The sequence below is a fragment of the Hylobates moloch genome, unplaced genomic scaffold (assembly GCF_009828535.3).
Source record: "Hylobates moloch isolate HMO894 unplaced genomic scaffold, HMol_V3 SCAFFOLD_54, whole genome shotgun sequence".
Lineage (NCBI taxonomy): Eukaryota > Metazoa > Chordata > Mammalia > Primates > Hylobatidae > Hylobates > Hylobates moloch.
The window spans coordinates 512,383-537,086 of record NW_026652329.1 but is presented as its reverse complement, the minus strand read 5'-3'; the positions used below and the strand labels follow the sequence as shown (position 1 = coordinate 537,086).

At 51.2% G+C, this 24,704-nt stretch overlaps 2 protein-coding genes across 2 annotated transcripts in view; both read left to right on the top strand.

Moving 5' to 3' along the window:
- The window catches only part of LOC116463710 (solute carrier family 2, facilitated glucose transporter member 1), a 31,895-nt gene extending 16,038 nt beyond the window's left edge, over nt 1–15,857 (top strand). The window contains exons 3-10 of the mRNA XM_032146935.2: nt 10,479–10,639; nt 10,819–11,059; nt 11,648–11,810; nt 11,903–12,090; nt 12,371–12,475; nt 12,652–12,753; nt 13,862–14,065; nt 14,439–15,857. Coding sequence (XP_032002826.1) covers nt 10,479–10,639; nt 10,819–11,059; nt 11,648–11,810; nt 11,903–12,090; nt 12,371–12,475; nt 12,652–12,753; nt 13,862–14,065; nt 14,439–14,639 — 1,365 coding nt within the window. The 3' untranslated portion in view covers nt 14,640–15,857. The remainder of the gene's footprint in view (nt 1–10,478; nt 10,640–10,818; nt 11,060–11,647; nt 11,811–11,902; nt 12,091–12,370; nt 12,476–12,651; nt 12,754–13,861; nt 14,066–14,438) is intronic.
- Nucleotides 15,858–17,345: 1,488 nt separating this feature from the next.
- Nucleotides 17,346–24,704, top strand: part of LOC116463715 (small vasohibin-binding protein) — a 65,180-nt gene continuing 57,821 nt past the window's right edge. Inside the window, exon 1 of the mRNA XM_032146946.2 lies at nt 17,346–17,530. The gene's annotated coding sequence lies outside the window, so the exon portion shown is untranslated. The remainder of the gene's footprint in view (nt 17,531–24,704) is intronic.

The window sequence follows — 24,704 nt, the reverse complement described above, 5'->3', positions numbered from 1 at the left end:
AGACAGGCCGGGAGGAAACAGAGGGAGGTTGAGCTCTCCACTTGGTTGCACATTGGGGTTTCCAGGACACCCCCAGATTCTGATTTAATTGGTCTGGGATGCTGTTTGGGCATTCAACTAAAAGCTTCCCAACCAATTCAAATGTGCGGCCAAGGTTGACAGCTACCGGATTTAATGAAGTCTTGACTGGGATCTCATAGTGAGTTAATGACAGAACTAGGACTCTAAGGCCAGGACAGAGGAGGTGTTTTCCAGAAACAGAACAGGGTTGGGATGAGCAGGGGACCTTCAAAGCAAAATGCCCAGAAGAGAGAAAGACTGGCATTCAGTAAAGCGTGAGTAGTTTAGTGTGTCACTAGAGTGAACAGGAGGAGGGGGAAGGTTGGGGAGGTCAACAACGTAAGGTAGGCAAGAGCCAGACCACAAAGGGCCCTGTGAGTATGGCACGGCACAGTCAGAAGGGGTGGATGGGCACCAGCGTGGGGGCCCAGCTAGGGAGCATGGACTTCAGGATGAGGACAATAGGGACCCACTGCCCAGGGCAGACGTGATCAGACTTGCATTGTAGGGAAATGACTCAGGCGTCTGGTATGGAGGGGTGGACTTAAGAATGTGAGACTAGAGACGGGAAACCATCAACCATCAAGAAAGTTACTGTTGCACTAGTGACATAAAAGCAAACCCTCAGAGGAAGAATGGACAGGATTTGGTCATCAGTTCCGTGCGAGGGCAACAGAGAAGGGTTTAAAAATGGTTTCTAGGTTTCTGGCATGGGTGATGTGTGGTTTGAAGAAGGAGCAGGTGTGCTAGGAGCTGAGAGGTGGCCGTGGGATGTGCAGGAATGGAGTCGTGGGGTGACACAGCTGGAGATGTGCAGGAGGCACCTGCATGTATGGGTCTGTTTCTTAGACCCAGGCTGGGGAAAAGTTGAGAATTAGTCACTGGTATCCACACAGTGGAGGAAGATCTTCTAGGGAGACTGTGGAATAAAAAGAGAAATGAAGATTAAGGCCGGGCATGTGGCTCATGCTGCAATCCCAGCACTTTGGGAGGCTGAGGTGGGTGGATCACTTGAGCCCAGGAGTTCAAGACCAGCCTGAGCAACACATCAAGACCTCATTTCAATTTTATAATTAAATAAATAAAAATTAGAAGTAAAAAGATCAAAGCCCCAGAGAACAACCTATTGCTAGAAAAGGACCCTAAGTAGAAGAACAAGAGCTGGTATCTCTAAAACCAGGAAAGGATACCCTCCCAAGACAGAGGGAGAATGTAAGCCATCGAAGGGCCAGGGTATTTGTCTGGTTTGTCCACGGCCGTGTCCTTAGTGCCTAGAACGGTGCCTGTCATGGTAATAGACACTGGTAGATAGTGAGTGGATGAACAGAGTGGAGGAATGCCATCAGGTACCCCAGGGGTTGAACTGGGCAAGCCTCTCCACATTGCTGAATGCAGAGAGGTGATGGTGGCCTTGTGGCCACTTGGGCTGACTGGGTGGCACAGCGTGGGTAGAAGCCTCACTACGATTGGGTGAAGAGTGACAGGCAGATGAGAAAGGGTGGAGACGGCTCTTCCAAAAGAGTTGGTGGGAGAGGGAGAAAAGAGTTGAGGAGGTTTGGAATGATGATATGGCTAGGAATTTATTTATTTTAATGAAGGTTATTTTTAAATATGTTGGAAGGAATCAGCAGGAGAGGGTGAAGATAAGGAAGTGAGGGCGGAGGTCTTCCAGGAGGGAGGGTGGTGTCAGAGCAGAAGGGAGGGGCTGCCTTTGGCCAGGAGGGACTGAGATACCTTTTTTTTTGAGACAGAGTCTTGCTCTGCTGCCCAGGCCAGAGTACAGTGGCATGATCTTGGCCCACTGCAATCTCCGCTTCCTGGGTTCAAGTGGTTCTCGTGCCTCAGCTTTCCAAGTAGCTGGGCTACTGGTATAGATGTGTACCACCACGCCCAGCTAATTTTTGTGTTTTTAGTAGAGATGGGATTTCACCAGGTTGGTGAGGCTGGTCTCAAGCTCCTGACCTCAGGTGATCCACCTGCCTTGACCTCCCAAAGTGCTGGGATTACAGGTGTGAGCCACCATGCCCAGCCAGGGACTGAGAGACTTCTGAAGATGTAGACAAATCTGAGATGAACTTCTGTGATCCCTGGGGCCTCCCATCTAATCAGAAATAGGCAAGAGGTTATAACTGTCATGGAATATGGGCATGGTCACGGGGCTGGTCAGCAGCACAGAGGGCCCAGGTGAGGCTGTAAACTGCATTCATAGGACCATGTGTGGGCACCTGTCCAAAGGTCACTTCAGGAACCAGCCCCAGCAGACCGAAGCTGGAGATGTGAGTGGCCAGAACCGAGAACGCTGAAATCTAGCGGTGTTTCCTGGGCAAGCACCCAGACACTTGGTGTGTTGACTTTTGTACTTTACAAACACTTCTCACAAGGCTGGCTGTGGTTTTTCCAACCAGGAGCCAGAGTAGAAGTGAAACATGTAACATGTGAAGAGAGGACAGAAGGACCCAAGAAGAAGAAATGAAAGTGAGGCTCAGAGCCCACGTGTAGTAACAGGGCAGAGCGACTCCTGTGCCCGGGCAGGGCTGAAGGCCTGCCCTAGGGCGACACAGAGATTCCATCCGGCCAACCCTTTCATTCAGCCAGGACTTCCTGAGCATCCACGCTGTGCTAGATGCTGTCCTAGACAGTGAGGAGGGAGAAGTATAGCTGTGAACACAGCAGGCACATGCTGGCCCTCAGAGAGCTGCCTGAGACACAGTCCGAACCAGGCCCTGTCTCCACAGCAGTGGGAGAGACCCCTTGGAGAAAGCCAGAGTGTCACTAACAGAGGGCTTCAAGGTGCTGTGAGAGCAAACGGGGCAACTAATGCTGGGGCTGGGGTGACAGGGGAGATTAAAAAAGGGCTTCACAGAGGACTTGGCAGCCATGCTGGACCTTGAGGGGTGAGTTGACCTCATAGGGCAGGAGGGGCAGGTGTCTGGGCAGTGAGAGCGGCTTCTGCAGAGGTACAGGGGTGTGAAATGTTCTGCTGATGCGGAATCACTAACTGCCTGCACTGGGCACACTGACTTCCCTTGTCTGTTTAGAAGAATCTCTCTTAGGAAACAGCATTGGGTTGGCCATGGTTTGCCTACTCTTGAGAAGACACTTTGCCCCACGAATGGTGAGGATGCCAGAAGCATGTTCTCTTCCATGAAACAGGCCCCAAAGGGCTTCCTCCTGGAAGTGGTTAATTAATTATACTACCTTTATATGTTTACAAAGCACCTCCCCATAAATTACCACCTCACAGCAACTCTACAAGGCAGGCGGGGCTGACATCTTCCCCTCTTCTAAATGAGGGAACTGAAGCCAGATGAGGTATCTGGAGAGTGAGAGGCTGAGCTAGAGGTGGGCTCCAGACCTTGTGCCTCCCCAGCCCTGCGCACTGCCCCTGCTCTGCTGTGAGTGATGACAGGACATTCCTGCCACGCATCCCCCTCCTGGAGGAGGAGTTCAGAGGTGGAAGAGGTGAGCCCAGCCATAGAGGGAGCAACTAAATGAACCAGGGAATCCTGACTATCGTACTGGGCTCATCCGAGCACTGCCTTTCCCCTCCCCAAATGACTGAGCTGCCAGTAGAGGTGACTGACGGCCACTGAGAAACCATGAAGTCCTGGCCCAAGGGACAGTGTCAGGCATGTCTGAGAATAAGGCATCCTCAGAATCCAGAGAGTTTGGGCCAGAAAGGGCCTCATTGTTTGACAAACAACACTCCTTGTTTGACAAAGGAGGAACCTGGTCTGCAGAGGAGGTGAGGTCTGCCCAGGATGACCTAGCTTGGTGAGTGAAAATGCTAGAGGCAACACCCGCCTCCCAACCCAAGCCCTGTGTCCCATCAGGCTGAACTGGGCTGAACTGGGCTGAGCTGGGCTTCGTGCTCCGGGCAGCCTCTCCTTCTCTCTCCTATATCCAAAGAGTTCTGGTCCCCTCTCCCCTTCACCCGTCACCACTACCATAAACCCTTACTGCTTAGTTACAGCTTGCCCAGGCATTGTCATACATACTCTAGAAATAGTAATTCAGTTGTTCCTCATAATAACCCCATTAGGCAGACACCATAATTTTCCCTGCTCTATAAGAAACTGGGGCACAGGAATGTTAAGCAATTAAAGCAAGGACACACAGCTAGTAAGTGGCAAGCCTGCGATGTAACTCCGGGGAGTCTGGCCCTAGTCTGTGCCCTTGACCATGGTGGAAGACGGGCACAGTCCCAGATGGGTACCTAAACACCCTGTCACTCACCTCCAGCTGCCACCCAGCTGGCCGTGTGCGGTCTCACTTCAGAGCTGAGTCAAGCTCAGTCATGTACCAACATCTCAAGTTTCCCACACACAGTTGCACAATATCTTTACACCGTCGCACCCTGTCATATCACATCACCCCTCAAGCCCTTCAGTTCGATTCATGGCTTGTTGGTCATTTGGTGTCAACTCTCCATCTCCAGCGCCGTGCTGAGGTTTACTGTAGAGGGAGCACACAGTACCTTACAGTTAGCCGTCTAAAGGCGATGACGGAAATGTGAGCAGGCGCAGTGGGAAGAGGGAAGGAAGAGGGAGAGGGTGCTTCGCCCTTAGAGCAGGGTTTCTCAGCTTGGCACTGTGATGTTTCTGCTGGTGTTGTAGAGGCCTGTACCTTGTGTTGGAGGATGTTTATCAGCGTCCTTGGCTTCTGCCTTCTAGATGCCAGTAGCCATTGTGACAACCAAAAACGTCTCTGGGTATTGGCAGATGTCCTCTGGGGTGCCAAAACCGTCTCTGAGAGCCAGTTGCAGTGGAGTGGGAGGTGTGGTTCTCGGGAGGCAGGCTTTCCAGAGGAGTGTCTGTGCATGCTGTGAAAGACGGTTAGGCCCAAGCAAAGGTGTGGGGTGTCTAGGTCATATGAGGGAGTCACCGCGTGTGCCTCGTGAGTCATAGTTGGGGTAGAGGAGACGCTTTACTGCAAGAGCTGAGAAGGGCTTCGGGTGTGGCCACCACGGTGGGATGATTCCTCTGTCTGCCGGGAGGCCTGGCCTGGCCTGGCCTTGGTTTGGAGGCTAGCCATGTCAGGGCTGTTCCAGGGAAGCAGCCTGTGTGGTCCAGCCCTCTGCAGGGGTGTTGGGGCCCAGCTCTAGCCCCAACCTGGGCCTCTTCCCCCAGGCCCCAAAGTGAGGCCCCAGGGGACCCAGTGGGCAGGGTTATCTGTCCAGCGCCACCTGGAACATCTGGCCCCAATCTCCCAGCTGACCGTGGGGTGTGGCTGAGAGTTGCTGTGGAGATAAGGCCCTGGGCTGAGAGCTTGAGGGAGGGGCAGTGCGGGGCCAGTCCCAACTGGAAGACGGGGCAGGCAGGGAACAGGGGTGAAGGCCAGGCTGAGAGGCTAAGCCAGAGAAGCTGGCCCTTTCCTCCTTGTAACTGGCGCTGAAAGCTTGGCTGGCAGTTTAGCCCCTTCTTCCCCACAATAGCATCCCGTAGAACACAGGGAACACAGGGAGGGTAGAGACCAAGCTTAAAACTGGCCCGGGGATCCCTGCTGGGGATGACCTAACTGACCTAGTCCTCCTGGGCTAAAGGAATGTCTAGCAGGAAGGATGGTGAGACCAGCCAGAGGTTCCAAAACGCCCACCCCTCCTGGCAGTTGTCTAGAATCCTAGATCAAGGGTTGGCAGGAGGGCCACATCCAGCCAGCAGCCTGTTTTTGTGCAACCCATGAGCTAACAATGGTTTTTACATTTTTACAAGGTTGAGAAAAAAAGAACAATGAGTGACAGAGGCCATATGTGGCTCACTGACCCTATCCAATGGATTCTAGCTAGCCTCTTACATAAAATGTTACCAGTCCGGCTCTGGAGCACTTTGACTTGCATGCTCCCTACTAACAGGGAACTCACCACCTGTAAGGTGGGCAGCCTCGTACCCTGAAGTCTAGAAAGCTCTTCCTTCCCCTGAGCTGGAGTCTGGCCCTGGCGCCTCTGCCCTCTGGGGCTACAGAGTGCTGGGTTCCTCTGCCAGGAGCAGCCGAGCAGGGTCTGGAGACTAGCTTTACTCCCTGAGGCAGGCCCATAGTTCCTTCAGGTTCCTCCTTACTCTTACATTCTTAGGGTAATGATTTCTGGCAATTTCAAAATGGAAAACCTTGTCCCTAAGGCTCCTCTGAAGGTGGTGACTTCTCTTCTTGAGACAGCAACAGAGACAACAATAACAGCTTACCCATGTGCCAGGCAGTGTTCGCCACCTCATGCCCCTCTACAAAGGGGAAGTGAGAAGTTCCTTGGTAGATGGGCAGACATGCAGTCTCACCCACAGTTGCCTAGACTGGCGGGAGGTGGTGTGGGGATTCCCAGGCTGCCCTTAGGCTTGGGCAGGCCTCCCCCTCACCCCAGGAGAGCCACTGGGTGAGGAATAGCTTTGCATACCAGAAGCCATCTGGTCCAAAGGATCTCAGCTGCCCAGAGTCAACCTGCTCCTCCAGGGTGTCTCCATGGTGGGTGTCCTCTAGGCTCAGTGAGGCACCTGGACAGAGATCTGTAGTAGCCTCTCGGCTCTAGGCCGGCCAACACCATGGCAGTCCCCCCCGGGAACTGACCACAACTGCTCCTCCCTCCTCAACACGCTTGCCGCCACCCAGACCCCACAGCTGGGTGAAGAGACTGGGCTGGGAAGGGAGCAGAGAAGCGGGCGATGGCCGAGCCTGGCACATTTGGTGTGCAGGACTCCAACTGCATTCTGAGGGGTGGTTCACTGTGGGAAATGGGGTCTGACTTTGGTGGATAGGAAGAGTCGGGAGCAGAATCCAGATGAGATCCAGGGCAGGCTGCCTGGGTAGAGAAGTAGGACAGACTCGGAGGCAGAATCGAGAGGACCTGGTGATTGGTGGATGTGGGGTGGTGGCAGCATCAAGTGTCTAACTCCTAAGCTTGGGACGGGCATGTGAGGTGGGAGCGTTCAGAACAGGCATGTGCCAGGTCTCACCTCACACGTGACCCAGGGTTGTGGAGGCTGCTGGGAGCCAGCGGGATTGGGCCTGTGGGATCCTGTCAGGGCATACTAAGTAGACTCTTCTTTCCTGAGGTGCACCCAGACACTTCTAGGGAGGATGTGACCCCAGAGCTTTTCCCCATGTAGGGTTCTTCTCATTCTCCAGCATCCCCCTGCCTTTCCTGGGCCAAGAGTCAGTGTGGAACCCCATATGAATCCCCAGAGAGGAGAGGGCACAGAGCACCGGAACCAGCAGTAGGAATTGGAAAACCAGGCGTGGCTTCTTCCCAGAAATCTCAGGCATCAAGAGGCAGAAACCCACTCCCCAGCCTCAGCTTGACCAGGAAGTGCTGCTGTGGGCTGGAGAGGATGAGTCTAGGCCAAGGTTAACATGCAGAGGGCTGGCTGCTCACCCTTCCTCCACCCCATAAAGTGGTCTGAGTAACCGAGCAGCTAGGCAGCATCCAGGAGCCAGCCCTGGACAAGGTTGGGTCCCTCTGACTGTGTGACCACAGGCAGGAGACGTAACTCAGGGTGGAGCTCTGGTCACACCTCACTTCCACACAGCCCTCTTATCAGTTGCCCCAACATCTCAAGAGATCTTCAAGCTTATTTAGGTAGTTTCAGGCCTTACTTAGCACCTATTTACTCTTTCTTTGTATACAATTCAAACAAATTCCATTTGCTGACTTCTTGGCAAATTTCAAAAGAGGTGTGGAGAGTTGTACAAGACAAGCCTCTGAACCACAGAGGGTGGGGGGAATTCCTTAGAACTATGGAATGCAGAAGTTTAGCCATCAAGAGCCAGTCTGCACAGGGACAAACACCTCTCCTTGCCCCTGGAGAGAGCCCCAAAGGCAGACACCGTTGCCCTGCAGCCCTGCTTGTAGGTCTGGTTGCTCAGGAGAGCAAAGTGAAATCTCTTCACATTTTCACCCCATAATGGGTCAGGAAAGGTTGGACCCTCAGAAGGGCAAGCGCCATTTATCTGGACAGTTCCCATATCCATCCGCATCCAGAGCAGCCTGTTCTTGGTGGAGCCTGATAAACGGGGCATTACCGTTCCCGCAGTCCTCCTCTGGGGTTAGTTTCGTCCATAGAAGCACACTTTGCGTTTTGTTGCTCTGTGTTTTTGTCAAAATCTGCCTTCTGTCTGCCCCCAGCAGAATGAAGGGCTTCTAAGAGGAGAGCCTAACAACTTTGGTTCATTGATTCCTCCATGTACTCACCAGGTATCCCTGGCACTGGCTCTGGGACAGACCATGGTGTGAATCAATGTCTTCCTCAGGGAAGACAAACGCCTGGAGTCAGGGAAACCTGGATCTCGAAAGGTTTCAGCAGTAAGGCCAGGGGTACCTTCCAGGCAGGAGTCGTAGCATCTCAAAGGCGTAGGGGGTGGGAAATGGTGTGTAGCGCAAAGGTGTGGTAGGTAAGGAGATTGGATTGAGACCTGGCAGGAGTTACGGGTTGAAGGCTTGGGGAGACTCTGTTAGTGGTCTGCACCGCCTTCAGGCCACCAGTGTGCAGTGGGGGTGATTTTAGGGATGATGACACCAAGCACTGTTTCACTGATTCCCTGCAGCACTGTGAAGCAGCTACTGCTAATGTCTGCACTTTAGAAATGGGGCCATGGAAACTCACAGATGAAATAACTTGCTCATGGTCACACTGGAAATAAGGGGTGGAGCTAGGACCTGAATTTAGTTGTGTCCAGATTCAGAGTTCAGGTTTCTATTCACTGCCCTGCCTGGCGTCCTTGGAACGGACAAGCAGATCCTTAGGGCTTGCCTCTGCCCTACCAACTATCCTCGTCCCTTGGAGCCTGGCCTCCATCAGATGCCTGCTGACTTGGGACAGGTTGTGACAGCGCAGGGAAAAAGATGGCTAGAGTCAGCAACGGGAAGGAAGGCACCAGGAGGCAGGCCCAGCATATTCGAATAGGTGGGCATTTCTGGGACTGCAGGCCCTGGTTTGGCAAGTGTGCCCGCCCACACCTTCCTCTTCTGCTAGACCTCAGTGGGTTGGAAGGGATAGGGAGGGCCAACAGCAGTGATGGAGGCTGCAGAGGCTGCATACCGCTGTGTGTGCATGAACTTGCAGCACGCACACACATGGAGGGGTGTTGGGATGGGTTGGGTTCACACGGAATTGAGTTTGAGCGGTAAGTGGTAGGGGATGAGGGGCATGTGAGTTTGTGACTGGCTGAAGCAGGAATATTCAGATTCTGTGAGCACAGGTATGTGTGTGTGATGGTATACGTGCACAAGAAGCCGTTTCTGGGTAACTAGGCCTGCACTCTGCTATACGTGTGGCTGGGTGGGTCTGGCCAGTCCCATGGCACTGAGAGTGCGGTGAGTGTGCTCAGGCAGAACCGGTGCTTCCTGCCTACCACATCCGTGGGAGCTGGCCAGGGTGGGGGCAGGGCTGGTGGGCAGGGCTGTCCTAGGACAGGCGTTTCCAGTTCCTGGAACTGCTTCCTTGTGTGGAGCCTTTCCCCATACCTCCTAGCTGGGCCCTTGGGAGAGGGGAGGAGGCCGTGGGTCCTTCAAGGGGGTGCTCGCAGGCCAGACACAAGGGAGCTAGGCCTGGGGAACAGAAAGCCACAGTGTGAGTCTTTCAAGCACTTCTGAAGGGTGACATGTGTGAGTTTGTCACACCAGGCCCTCAGTGCAGTCAGGGAGTCTGTACTTCTTGGATGGCGGAACCTGTCTGTCAAACCCTGCTTCCTCCCCAGCAAGGGGTTGGGGAGAGGGCCTGGTGGCAGGAGATGGCCCTTGGGGCTTTGAGAAAGGAGAAAAGGGGCAAGTGGGAAGACCCTTTTCCTTCTGAATCTCTCTTTTTTTTTTTTTTGAGACATAGAGTCTCACTCTGTCACTCAGGCTGAAGTGCAGTGGCGCAGTCTTGGCTCACTGCAAACTCCGTGTCCTGGATTTAAGCAATTCTCCTGCCTCAGCCGCCCGCGTAGCTGGGATTACATGCTTGCACCACCACGTCCAGCTAATTTTTTTTTATTTTTAGTAGAGATAGGGTTTCACCATGTTGGTCTGGCTGGTCTCCAACTCCTGACCTCCAGTGATCTGCTTGCCTTGATCTCCCAAAGTGCTGGGATTACGGTCATGAGCCACCACACTTGGTCTTGTACCTCTCTGTTCTATGCCTGAACTTCCACCATTGATCACTTGCCATCATCCCAGCAAGTCACACTGAGCCTGTGAAACCACAGGGCACTGGAAACCACGTTAGGGGAAGTGGGAGAGTTGGCGGGGCTCTCAGATGAACTTCAACGCCTTGTTTCTCGCCTGGGCAAACTGAGGCCCACAGAAATAGAGGGACTTGGCTCAAGAGCATGCAGTGAATCTGTGGCAGAGCCAGGCCCCGGCCCTCTCTTAGGGAGGGGTGCAAGGGGAAAGGAAAAGGAAGACTCAGTCCTAGCCCCTGGCTTGCTCACCCAGGCTGCATCTCCCCCTGCAGGTGATCGAGGAGTTCTACAACCAGACATGGGTCCACCGCTACGGGGAGAGCATCCTGCCCACCACGCTCACCACGCTCTGGTCCCTGTCGGTGGCCATCTTTTCCGTTGGGGGCATGATTGGCTCCTTCTCTGTGGGCCTTTTCGTTAACCGCTTTGGCCGGTAAGTAGGAGAGGTCCTGGCACTGCCCTTGGAGGGCCCATGCCCTCCTGCCCAGGGAGTCCCAGATGGGGTGGGAAGTGGGGGAGACTTACCTGCCTCTTCCAGGGCATTACCTCTGACCCAGCCCCTGGGAGCCCAAGGAATGTGGGCACCGGCCTGACCTGTGATCCCATCCCCAGGCGGAATTCCATGCTGATGATGAACCTGCTGGCCTTTGTGTCCGCCGTGCTCATGGGCTTCTCGAAACTGGGCAAGTCCTTTGAGATGCTGATCCTGGGCCGCTTCATCATCGGTGTGTACTGCGGCCTGACCACAGGCTTCGTGCCCATGTATGTCGGTGAAGTGTCACCCACAGCCCTTCGTGGGGCCCTGGGCACCCTGCATCAGCTGGGCATCGTCGTTGGCATCCTCATCGCCCAGGTAAGCTGGGGCAGGATCTACCTGCCCGGCACGGCCCCTGCCCACAGCTTCAGTGGCTCTCGGATCTGTGCCCAGCAGGGCAGAGTTTCTCTTCCACCCAGCCACCACAGCCCTGCAGGGGACAACTATGGTACACAGGTCCAGGGAACACAGCACCATGGCCTCCCAGTTGAGAGCAAGATGACTTGACTCTTCTCAATTCCCTTCTTCTCACTCTAGGCCTCCAACCACAGGGCCTGCCTTCCCCCAACATGCCACAGGCTGTTATGCACAGTACCCTCTCTCCAGGAGGCTTCCCCTTCCCTGTCCCCAAAACCCTCCTGTGGCAGAGTAGCAGCCCCCATTCTCTGTGCTGGACACATCTGTGGCCTTGTCATTTGTCCTCCCAGCAACACTGGGGTAGGTCCTACTTTTCCCATGTGACCAATGAGGAAACTGAGAAACAGGGCTCATGCTAGTGGCAGAGCCTCTAGAACTGGGGCCCTTCCCTGAAGCAGCAGCTGACACAAAGTAGGGAAGGCCACTCTGGCAGGACGGGGTGGGAAGGGGGGTCAGGGCAGAGGCGCTCACGGCCCCTGCTTCCCCCAGGTGTTCGGCCTGGACTCCATCATGGGCAACGAGGACCTGTGGCCCCTGCTGCTGAGCATCATATTCGTCCCGGCCCTGCTGCAGTGCATCGTGCTGCCCTTCTGCCCCGAGAGTCCCCGCTTCCTGCTCATCAACCGCAACGAGGAGAACCGGGCCAAGAGTGGTACGGGCAGGGCCCTGCCCTCCTCCCCACTCCCTGAGCCCCGGCCTTCTTCCCACTCTGAGCCACCCCCACCTTCCCTCCGGTCCCCCCAGTGCTGAAGAAGCTGCGCGGGACGGCTGACGTGACCCATGACCTGCAGGAGATGAAGGAAGAGAGTCGGCAGATGATGCGGGAGAAGAAGGTCACCATCCTGGAGCTGTTCCGCTCCCCCGCCTACCGCCAGCCCATCCTCATCGCTGTGGTGCTGCAGCTGTCCCAGCAGCTGTCCGGCATCAACGCTGTGAGTGCCCCCACCCACCCTTCCTGTGCCTGAGCCAAGCCCCCTGGTCAAGTGTGCATGGTGAACAAGTCCCAAACTTGAAACAACAGATACGCCTCTGCCGAGGGAGAAGCTTCCCTTTAGACCCCAAGCCCGTAAGGTCACTGCAGTGCAGTGTCCTTCTGCCTGAGTATTTGTCCCCTTCATTCTTTACTCATCCTGGGTCCCACATCCACTGCTACAGAGGCAGGGAAGGGCCACAGTGTCCAGGTAGGCCCCAACAGTTGCTCTTGTCTGGCAGGTCTTCTATTACTCCACGAGCATCTTCGAGAAGGCGGGGGTGCAGCAGCCTGTGTATGCCACCATTGGCTCCGGCATCGTCAACACGGCCTTCACTGTCGTGTCGGTGAGTCTTTGCTTACTGGCCCCCCCAGCCAAACCCCAGGGAGGAGGTAGTGCCATCTTCTCCACTGGTCTTTGCAGTGCCCTGTGACTTTCTCAGCTCTTGAGGCAAGGCCTCTGGGTGGATGGGTTCAGAAGGGCAGCAGGCAGGGGTGGCACTGACACTGTCTCTGCCCACAGCTGTTTGTGGTGGAGCGAGCAGGCCGGCGGACCCTGCACCTCATAGGCCTGGCTGGCATGGCGGGTTGTGCCATACTCATGACCATCGCGCTGGCACTGCTGGTGAGTTGCTAGGTTCTGGAGAGTGAGGGATGCGGGAGAGTTTGCCTGGGCTTCAGATCCCAAAATGCCTGTCTCAGCCCCAGGCTGGCAGGCCTGTTGGTGGCTGTGCTCTCCCTGGCTGTGGGTCCGACCTTCTGGCTCCTGAAGTTGTCTCCTTCCAAACCACACATATCCTCTCTTGAACTTGCTCCTCCCTGCTTGATGGATTCTCAGCGCAGCACCTCTGGTCCCAGACCCCAAACTCTCACCTCCTTAAGGAATTGCTTTGCCTAATATTAACCCTTTCCAATCTTCATCTGTAGCCTCAATTCATCTTCACAGCAACCCCGGGAAGTAGTGCTATCCTCCCCACAGAGGTGCAGAAACACACCTTGCCTCATGCAGTTCACACGACTGGAGGTGTAATTCAGTTCTTCCCATTTTATGGGGGAGGAAGCTTAAGTCCCAGTGAGGTTAGTAACTTGTCAGATAAAGGATGAAGCCAGGAATCAACCTCAGTCCCAAGCCTGTGACTGTGACCGCTGTGCCAACCCTGTGCCTGGCACTCACACACAGGCACTTGTTTATTCAGCCTCTGGCAAGGAAAGCACCATGACTGTCCTTTTACAGCTCAACCTGGGCTTGGAAAGTTTGGTGGTTGCCGAGAGGCCAGACAGGCAGCAAGTGGAAAGCCCATAACTTTTCTACCCTGGTCTCCTCAAGGAGAATGGTTATATGCAGAACCGTATGCTTAGCGCTTACTCTATGCCAGCCTGAGCTGGGCACCTCATACGCCTTAGAACCTGAATCCACCCCACCCCCAGAAATGTTCTTCTGCATCCTGCCACAGGCGGACTGTGCTGCAGGCACAGACGGGACCACGGGGCCTCTTAGCACCATCCACATGCACACCACATTACCACTCCCAGGGGGTGGACTCAACACTTGCAGCCACCCTGCAGGACTTAAATCATTTTAGGCCCAACGCTGGATACACAACAAATCCAGGACCATCCCCAGGCTTCCTGCCTTCTGGCCTAGCTCTGCTCTGGCCTCTGTAGCTTCTGTTTCCCCTGAGGATCCATCACAACCCAGTCTAACTTTTCCCCCTCTCCATCATCCTCAACAGGAGCAGCTACCCTGGATGTCCTATCTGAGCATCGTGGCCATCTTTGGCTTTGTGGCCTTCTTTGAAGTGGGTCCTGGCCCCATCCCATGGTTCATCGTGGCTGAACTCTTCAGCCAGGGTCCACGTCCAGCTGCCATTGCTGTTGCAGGCTTCTCTAACTGGACCTCAAATTTCATTGTGGGCATGTGCTTCCAGTATGTGGAGGTGAGAACCCCCACTGTGTCCATAATCACCATTTCTCGCCTGCACGCGTGACCCCACAGTGCTGTGCAAAGTGCTGGCCCAGCATTCTCATTAGGAATCATGCTGAGGAGGAAACTGAGGGTGGGAAGCCCAGGTCACATGACCAAGAATGCTGACCTCAACTCCAGGGTTCTCCTCTTAGCCTTGAATGGTGCTCCTGGAGCCTGTTACATTCTAGGTACAAGCGTGGTCTCATTTAATTATGATAGCATCCCTGGGTAGGCGGATGTTCCCTTTTCAGCTCAAAGGCCCAAAGGTAAAGTGACTTATCAAAAGTCCTACAGCCAGGATGTAGGGTCATGACTCCAACCAAGCGTGTCTGTGTGTCTTTCAGCAACTGTGTGGTCCCTACGTCTTCATCATCTTCACTGTGCTCCTGGTTCTGTTCTTCATCTTCACCTACTTCAAAGTTCCTGAGACTAAAGGCCGGACCTTCGATGAGATCGCTTCCGGCTTCCGGCAGGGGGGAGCCAGCCAAAGTGACAAGACACCCGAGGAGCTGTTCCATCCCCTGGGGGCTGATTCCCAAGTGTGAGGCGCCCCAGACCACCAGCCCGGCCTGCTCCCAGCAGCCCTAAGGATCTCTCAGGAGCACAGGCAGCTGGATGAGACTTCCAAACTTGACAGATGTCAGCCGAGCCGGGCCTGGGGCTCCTTTCTCCAGCCAGCAATGATGTCCAGAAGCATATTCAGGACTTAACGGCTCCAGGATTTTAACAAAAGCAAGACTGTTGCTCAAATCTATTCAGACAAGCAACAGGTTTTATAATTTTTTTATTACTGATTTTGTTATTTTTATATCAGCCTGAGTCTCCTGTACCCACATCCCAGGCTTCACCCTGAATGGCTCCATGCCTGAGGGTGGAGACTAAGCCCTGTCCAGACACTTGCCTTCTTCACCAAGCTAATCTGTAGGGCTGGACCTATGTCCTAAGGACACACTAATCGAACTATGAACTACAAAGCTTCTATCCCAGGAGGTGGCTATGGCCACCCCTTCTGCTGGCCTGGATCTCCTCACTCTAGGGGTCAGGCTCCATTAGGATTTGCCCATTCCCATCTCTTCCTACCCAACCACTCAAATTAATCTTTCCTTACCTGAGACCAGTTGGGAGCACTGGAGTGCAGGGAGGAGAGGGGAAGGGCCAGTCTGGGCTGCCGGGTTCTAGTCTCCTTTGCACTGAGGGCCACACTATCACCATGAGAAGAGGGCCTGTGGGAGCCTGCAAACTCACTGCTCAAGAAGACACGGAGACTCCTGCCCTGTTGTGTATAGATGCAAGATATTTATATATATTTTTGGTTGTCAATATTAAATACAGACACTAAGTTATAGTATATCTGGACAAGCCAACTTGTAAATACACCACCTCACTCCTGTTACTTACCTAAACAGATATAAATGGCTGGTTTTTAGAAACATGGTTTTGAAATGCTTGTGGATTGAGGGTAGGGAGGTTTGGATGGGAGTGAGACAGAAGTAAGTGGGGTTGCAACCACTGCAACGGCTTAGACTTTGACTCAGGATCCAGTCCCTTACACGTACCTCTCATCAGTGTCCTCTATTGCTCAAAAATCTGTTTGATCCCTGTTACCTAGAGAATATATACATTCTTTATCTTGACATTCAAGGCATTTCTATCACATATTTGATAGTTGGTGTTCAAAAAAACAGCAGTTTTGTGCCAACCGTGATGCTCAGGCTTGAAATGCATTATTTTGAATGTGAAGTAAATACTATACCTTTATTTGACAGGCTCAAAGAGGTTATGTGCCTGAAGTCGCACAGTGAATAAGCTAAAACCCCCGCTTTTAACAATGGTACTATACAACCCCTTCCATTAACTCCACCCACCTCCTGCACCCCTCCCCCCACACACAAAATGAACCACGTTCTTTGTATGGGCCCAGTGAGCTGTCAAGCTGCCCTGTGTTCATTTCATTTGGAATTGCCCCCTCTGGTTCTTCTATATACGACTGCTTCATCTCTAAAGACAGCTCATCCTCCTCCTTCACCCCTGAATTTCCAGAGCACTTCATCTGCTCCTTCATCACAAGTCCAGTTTTCTGCCACTAGTCTGAATTTCATGAGAAGATGCCGATTTGGTTCCTGTGGGTCCTCAGCACTATTCAATACAGTGCTTGATGCACAGCAGGCACTCAGAAAATACTTGAGGAAATAAAACACCAAAGATATTTGTCTCTAGAGGCTCAGCTGACAAAATCTGGGAGAAGTTTGTTTTCGTAACTACAGGCAGGCTTTTGTCTCCCTGACATGAAGAGGGGTTGTAAGAAGGCTGTGAGAAGGGAAAACTGGTACTTAGCAAGTGGAAATACCTGTATGTATTACCATTAGGTATAAAGAATCTATGAGGACATCCATCTGCATCTCACAAAGAAGAGCAGGTTGTGAAGAATGTGCCCTGCCTGAGCCTGGGGACAGGGCGGTTAACTGATGAAGGGCTGAGGCCAGGTCAAAGGAAGCCTTATCGTGTGCTCCCAAAAGACTTCTGTTGAAAGGAGTTATCCGGCTCCCCGTGCGGGAGGGGATGCGGGGGCAGGGCGAGAAGGAGAGGCCGGGGCCCAGGCTGTTAGGGCTGCCACTCGGGTATCTTACTCCTACGACGCTGCTTACTCAGGGCTGTCCCCACTGGACCAGAAAGGAAACAGACGGGGTGGGGTGGGGTGAGGATGGGTGGGAGCCCCGCGCCGGTGGCCGGACGCGAGGACTACAAGGCGGATGGCGCGCGGAGCTCATTCACACCGAGGGCCCCGAACGTTGGTAGAGCCAGGCAGCACCCCAGCCCCGCCCCGGCCCGGAGGTTCAGACCCCGGTCTGAAAAGGCCCGACAATCCATTCGCAGCTCCCTCCCGCCCTGGGTCAGTATCCACGTCCCCGAGCACCGCCATTTCCCAAACTGCAAAATGTCAGCGCAGGCGCAGGGAACCCGGCCCGCCCTCAGCGTGGCTCAGAGTGCCGCGACTGCACAGCTGCCGGCCGGTCCCCTGACGCCTTTCCTTTACGGGCCGCAATCCACCCCGGAGAAGAAGATTTGGGGTCAAGGTTCGGCCGCGTACTGCCGGGGTCGCTGGCGCATCCTCTCCAGACCTCACAGCGATCCCCTAAGCCCGGCCACCGGCGGCGCACGCACACGATTAGGGATGGGCGGGGCCAGGTGGCGTCTCCACCAATCAGAGACGCATTGTTGGGCCCGATGAGGGGCGGGCTCCAAGACTCCACCAATCACACCCTGGCGGTTCCAGGTGCTGGCACTTAGGGACGACCTGGGCGCCCGCTTGCCAGGCGAGGTTGTTTACTCTGGAGGGGGTGACGGAGACTTGTGTATCGGTGGGCACCCTGGGGACGTAGCTCACCCGAGTTCCTATCCCGCATAAGGTGACGTCTACGGTTTCTGACGAAAAGAGGTAAATAGGTAACGGGACTGTTCTCCAGACCATCTTTTCCCAGCAGTGCTTAGTTGTTTCACTGACAGTGTTATGAGATCTTTCATTTGAAATCTTAGGCGCAAAATCTCTCCCTGGAAGCCTTCTGGATCAAGTTTTCCCGGGAACACTACATCGGCTTGTATTTCCTCCATCAAAGCACGCTGTACCGGAGTTGACTGTCTTTCCGCCACACTGGGGGCGAGGGCGGGGCGGGGCGGGGCGGGGGGGGGGGGGGGGGGGGGCGGGGGGGGGGGGAGGGCAGCTGCCGCAGGAACAGGACTGAGCCATTCCTTGGTCCCCACTTCCCACCACAGACTCTGGTCAGGATTATTGAATGAATGAAGTAGAATTTAGAAGCCAAGAAGTTCTGAAATCTGAGTTCTTCCAGTGCAATTTTAGGTAGACGATCTGACAATTCAGGATGTATTTAATAATGGGGAAAGGATATCATTCTCTTCTGTCAACTACATTTTTAATGACCCCTTTTTCATTCTGTGATTTTTATTTCATAAGTCTCCTACAATTCTGGTCCGTCTGTCTATTACAATTGCTGGGCCTAGTGCTGGCCACTCATCACCTCTCCCAGGATCACTGCAACTGCCTTCTCACTGATCTCTGTGCTTCCTGCTTCCTCCTCATTCTCCACACTGCAATCGATGATCTTCCTAAAATTCAAATCTAGTTATGCCTCTCTCCTACTTAAAAACCTTCCTGGGTTCCTCATTTCTCTCAGGATAATTAATGTCTGTGTTTCTTAACCTGAAAATTCAAGTCATTCATGATCAAGCTCTCTCCCTCACCACTGCCCCCACTCACCCCCAACCCTATCCTCCAGCCATCCATCCACTCTGTTCTCTGATCACATTCTCCTTCTCCTCTGGGCCTTTGAAGTTTCCTCCGAAGAGATTGCCCTCCCACCTACTCCTGTTATCCACTAGGTGATCATACCCCACCACAGCTCTTGGAGTGAGAGAAGGGAAGCTGCTAGTTGGGAGTCTGGCTCATCCATTCATTGGCACATTCCTGCCAACTAGTGGCTATTTTGTGAACATTTTGATCAGGGCAGGGTTTAACCTCACGCTTTCAGGGTTTCAGAGATACTACATCGCTTTGGAGGGAACCCTTGACTGGTCCTACTACGACAAATCCATCTGGTAACCCTGACCCTAGCTTCCCAAATGATCTTCCTAAAAATGTGTTCTGACCACATTATTCAATGGGTTAATACTCCCCACTTTCTCATGATAAAGCCCAAATTCCTTAACCACATTCTGGCCTTTGCAGACCTTACCTTCCAATACACTCCTTCCACACCCTAACCTCCAGCGAAGCTGATGTACTCTATGTTCCCAGGACAGCTCCTCACCCTAACACTTTTTGTTCAATCCCCTTTCTCCTGGTCTGCCTTTGGTCTCTCCATAAGATTATCTGATATCAGAATACCAAATTAGCTGTCCCTTTCTCTATGAAGCATTTGCTCAATTCTTTGAACCATTACCTAACTGAGTACACACTTGTTGCCAAGTTTTCTTCTCAGTTATCCTGGGTCTTGGAAAAAATATGGTTTCTGGAGTCAGAAATAGCTGATTTAAGATTCCTGCACTGCTATTTAGCTGAATAATCTTGGACAAGTCACTTCACCTTTCTGATCTTCTGTTTCTTTCCTGTTGTAATATTAAAATGAAATAAGATAATATATATTGTAATGCAGATGTCAGCTGGAGTTACATCATCTTCCCTCTCTAAATGTTTCGGAAAGTCCGGTAATCACCCCCAAGGTTTCCGTGAATTCCCAGGGATCTTTTGTTTTCTTGCTTTCTTTTTTCTTTTTTCTTTTTTTTGACGCAGAGTCTCCCTCTGTCACCCAGGCTGGAGTGCAGTGGCACGATCTCGGCTCACTGCAACCTCCACCTCCCGGGTTCAAGCAGTTCTCTGCCTAAGCCTCCCAAGTAACTGGGATTACAGGCCCCCACCACCACACCCGGCTAATTTTTGTATTTTTAGTAGAGACAGGGTTTCACCATGTTGGCCAGGCTGGTCTTGAACTCCTGACCTCATGATCCACTCGTCTCGGCCTCCCAAAGTGTTGGGATTACGGGCATGAGCGACCATGCCTGGCCCCCAGAGATCTTTTATATTATATTCTTTTTTTTTTTGAGACGGAGTTTTGCTCCTGTCATCCCTTGGCCTCTTTCCCAGCTCAGGCTTTGGGCCCAAACTCCAACCAGCTTGCCCAGTCCCCACTTTGCTTGTCAAAAGGCCTTGACTAATGCTTTGAAATGACAGCTGGTAAGGACCTGTCAATTTAATTGGGCTTTCCTTTACCCAGTATTTATCAGGGAGCAGGGGAATCACAAATTTCCCCTTAAAATGTGCAATCTCTTACAAAAGTTATTCCATACACGTTTGCATGAAGCAATGGGTGAGAAGACTTAAGCGTGTTTATTAAGTGGTAATGGATTTCCTTTCTTTTCGGACTCACTGTTTTTGTCCTATTCTCCTCATAAAGGACTGGATCCCAGTGCCTCACAATTGTCATGGACAAAGAGCTTGATTTTGAATTACGGTTCAAGAGGAGGGTGGTTTTGACCCTAACCTAGGATATCAGTTTTTCCATCTTCCGCCACTGTCTCAAAACGAATTCCACATCTCTGTCTTTCTTCCAGAGTAGTTGTCTTCAAATTTTTTTGCTCACATACTTCCTAAAAGAATTTTGAGGCCAGGCCTGGTGGTTCACACCTGTAATCTCAGCACTTTGGGAGACCAAGGCGGGTGGATCACTTGGGCTCAGGAGTTTGACACTAGCCTGGACAACATGGCAAAACCCTGTCTCTACAAAAAATACAAGAGTTAGTTGAGTGTAGTGGTGCATGCCCATAGTCCCAGCTACTCAGGAGGCTGAGGTGGGAGGATTGCTTGAGGCCAGGAGGTCGAGGTTGCAATGCGTGAACTATGATCACACCACTGTACTCCAGCCTGGGAGACAAAGCAAGACCCTGTCTCAAAAAAAAAAAAAAAGAATTTGAAAAACTATCTCTTCGCTTATTTTTAGATTGAAGTTACAAATTTGTCTTCTTAAATTCAAATATTTGCAGGAGATTTAATTTCTGATATGTGATATTGTCATTTTATTTTATTTTATTTTATTATTTTTTGAGATGCTGTCTCTCTCTGTCCCCAGGCTGGAGTGCAGTGGCATGCTCTCGACTCACTGCAACCTCCACCTCCTGGGTTCGAGCAGTTCCCCTGCCTCAGCATCCTGAGTAGCTGGGATTACAGGTGCCTGCCACCATGCCTGGCTAATTTTTGCAATTTCTTTTAGTAGAGACGGGGTTTCATCATACTGTCAGCTGGTCTCGAACTCCTGACCTCAAATGATCCACCTGCCTCGGCCTCCCAAGGTGCTGGGATTACTGGCATGAGCCACCGCGTCAGGCCGATATTGTCATTTTACAATAAAACTCTTACATTACTCTTCTTTATATATTCAAACAATACCACAGTGTTACTATATCCATATCCACAAAATAGGAGATTTTGTATATATATTATTAGATTTATACATAAGTATTTCAATATGGGGGGTAGTATGTTTTAATTTCCACTTGTTCATTGCTGGCATATAGGAAAGCAAATGACTTTTGTATATTAACCTTGTATCCTGCAATGTTGCTATAATTAATTGCTTATTAGTTCCAGGGGTTATTTTGTAGATACTTTTGGATTTTCTATATAGACGATCATGTCATCAGCCAACAACAACAGTTTAATTTCATCCTTACCAATCAGTATACCTTTTATTTCATTTTGTTGTCTTGTTGCATAAGCTAAGACTTCCAATACAGTGTTGGAAAGGAATAGTGAAGAGGACATCCTTGCCTTGTTCCTGGTCTTAGCAACAATAATGCTTCACATTTTTCACCATTAAGTATAATATTTAGCTGTAGGTTTTTTGTAAACATTCTTTAATCAAGTTGAGGAAGTTTCCCTCTATTTCTAGTTTCCTGAGAGTTTTTATCAGGAACGAATGTTGGATTTTGTGAAATACTTTTTCTTTCTTTCTTTTTTTTTTTTTTGAGACGGACTCTCACTCTGTTACCCAGGCTGGAGTGGAGGGGGGAAATCCGCCCCCCTCCACCTCCGCCTCCCCCCTTCAAGTGATTCTCCTGCCTCAGCCTCCTGAGTAGCTGGGATTACAGGTGTGCACCACCACACCCAGCTAATTTTTGTTTTTCAGTAGAGATGGGGTTTCACCATGTTGGCCAGGCTAGTCTCGAACTCCTGACCTCAAGTGATTCGTCCGCCTCGGCCTCCCAAAGTGCTGGGATTGCAGGTGAGAGCCACCACGCCCAGCCCTGTGAAATACTTTTTCTGTAGGTACTGATATGATCATGTGATTTTTCTTCCTCCTCTTCTTCTCCTTCTCCTTTTCCCTCTTCCTTTTCTTCTTTTTTTTTTTTTTTTTTTTGAGACGGAGTCTCTCTCTATCACCCAGGCTGGAGTGCAGTGGCGCGATCTCGGCTCACTGTAGCCTCTGCCTCCCAGGTTCAAGCGATTCTCCTGCCTCAGCCTCCCAAGTAGCTGGGACTACAGGCACATGCCAACACGCCCGGCTAATTTTTTGTATTTTTAGTAGAGACGGGGTTTCAACGTGTTAGCCAGGATGGTCTCCATCTCCTGACCTTGTGATCTGCCCGCCTCAGCCTCCCGAAGTGCTGGGATTACAGGTGTGAGCCACCACGCCTGGCCTTTGATTTTTCTTCTTTAGCCCTTTGATGTAATTACATATAGATTACATTAATTGAGGGTTGTTTTTTCAGGTTTTGTTTTTGTTTTTGTTTTGTTTTGTTTTTAAGACAGACTCTCTCTCTGTCACCCAGGCTGGAGTGCAATGGGGCAATCTCAGCTCACTGCAACATCTGCCTCCTACGTTCAAGCAATTCTCCTGCCTCAGCCTCCTGAGTAGCTGGGATTACAGGTGCCCACCACCACACCCAGCTAATTTTTGTATTTTGGTAGAGATAGGGTTTGGCCATGTTGGCCTGGCTGGTCTCAAACTCCTGACCTCAGGTGATCTGCCTGTCTCGGCCTCCCAAAGTGCTGGGATTACAGGCGTGAGCCACCACACCCAGCCAATTGAGTTTTTAATGTTGAACCAGGCTTGCATGCCTGGAATAAATCACATTTGGTCATGTATATAATTTTTTTTAATGCATCATTGGGTTTGCTTTGCTAATATTTTATTGAGAATTTTTGCATCTATGTTCATGAGAGATATCGGTCTGTAGTTTTCTTTTTAAATTTATTTATTTATTTTAAATTGACAAATCTATTTGTAGTTTTCTTGTAATGTATTTGTCTGGTTTTAATATTAGGGTAATGCTGGCCTCATAGAATGAGCTGTTTCTATCTTCTGGAAGATGTTTAGAAAATTGGTATAATTTTTTTCTTAAATGTTTGGTTGAATTCACTAGTGGATCCATCTGAGCCTAGTACTTTTTGTTTGAGGAGTTTATTATTTATTGATTCTGTTTCTTTAACAGATGCAAGCCTGTTTCAGATTGTCTACTTCTTGTGTGAGTTTTAACAGATTGTGTCTTTCAAGGAATTGGTCCATTTCATCCAGGTTGTCAAATCTGTGGGCATAGAGTTGTGCATAATATTCATTTATTATTCTTTTAACATCCATGGGATTTGAATTGATCTCCTCTCTTTCATTTTCAATATTCGTAATTCACGTCTTTTCTCTTTTTTTCTTAGCTTTGCTAGAAGCTTATGATTTTATTGATTTTTACAAAGAAACTGGTTTTGGTTATGTTGATTTTCACTATTGATTTCCTGTTTTCAATTCATTAATTGCTGATATAATTTTTATTATTTTAATCTGATTGCTTTGAAATTGTGTATAGAATCCTAGGTTTTTGGCTTTTTCTCTTTCAACACTAAGTATTCCACTCCATTATCTTCTTGCTTACTTGATTTCTGAGGAGAAGTTCGATATAATTCTTATTTTTGCTCTTCTATAGGTAAGTGGCTTTTTTTCCTCTGGCTTCTTTCAGAATTTTTTCTTCATCTTTAATTTTCTGCAGCTTGAATATTATATGTCTAGGTGTAGTTTATTTGTTTGTTTGTTTTTGGCATTATTTTGTTCGGTGATTTCTGAGCTTCCTGATCTGTGGTTTGGTGTCTGGCACTAATTTGGTGAAATTCTCAGGCATTATTGCTTCAAATGTTTCTGTTGTTCCTTTCTCTCTTTCTTTTTCAGGTATTCTCATTATGCCTATATTATACTTTTTGTAATTAGATATTCTTTCTCATTTTTTCACATCTTTTTTCTCTTCACTTTCAGTTTTCAAAGTTTCTGTTGACATATCCTGAAGCTCAGAGGTTCTTTTTTCTCCAGCCATGTGCAGTGTACTAATGAGTCCATCGAAAGCTTTCTTCGTTTGTTAGTGGTTTTTTTCTTATCTCGATCATTTCTTTTTTATTCTTTCTTATAATTTTCATCTTTCTCTTTAAATTGTCTATCTGTTTTTGCATGTTATCTACTTTTTCCATTAGAGCTCTTAACGTATTAATCATAGTGAGAGGTGACAATGTGCTAGCAGCCCTCGTTCGCTCTCAGCACCTCCTCGGCCTTGGCATCTGCTCTGGCCATGCTTGAGGAGCCCTTCAGCCCACCACTGCACTGTGGGAGCCCCTCTCTGGGCTGGCCGAGGCTGAAGCCGGCTCCCTCTGCTTGAGGGGAGGTGTGCAGGGAGAGTCGCCGGCGGGAACCGGGGCTGCCCGTGGCGCTAGCAGGCCAGCGCGAGTTCCGGGTGGACGTGGGCTCCAAGCCCAGCAGCCACAGCGGCCGGCCGGCATCTCTGGCCCAGAGCAGTGAGGGGCTTAGCACCTGGGCCAGCAGTTGCAGAGGGGGCGCTGGGTCCCCCAGCACTGCCGGCCCGGGCCGTGCTTGAATTCTCACCAGGCCTCAGCCGCCTCCCTGCAGGGCAGGGTTCAGGACCTGCAGCCCACCATACCTGAGCCCTGTTGTGGTGGGCTCCCACACAGCCCCAGCCTCACTGATGGGCACCGCCCCCTGCTCCGCAGTGCTCAGTCCCATCTACCGCGCAAGGGCTGAGGAGTGCAGGTGCATGGCACGGGACTGGCA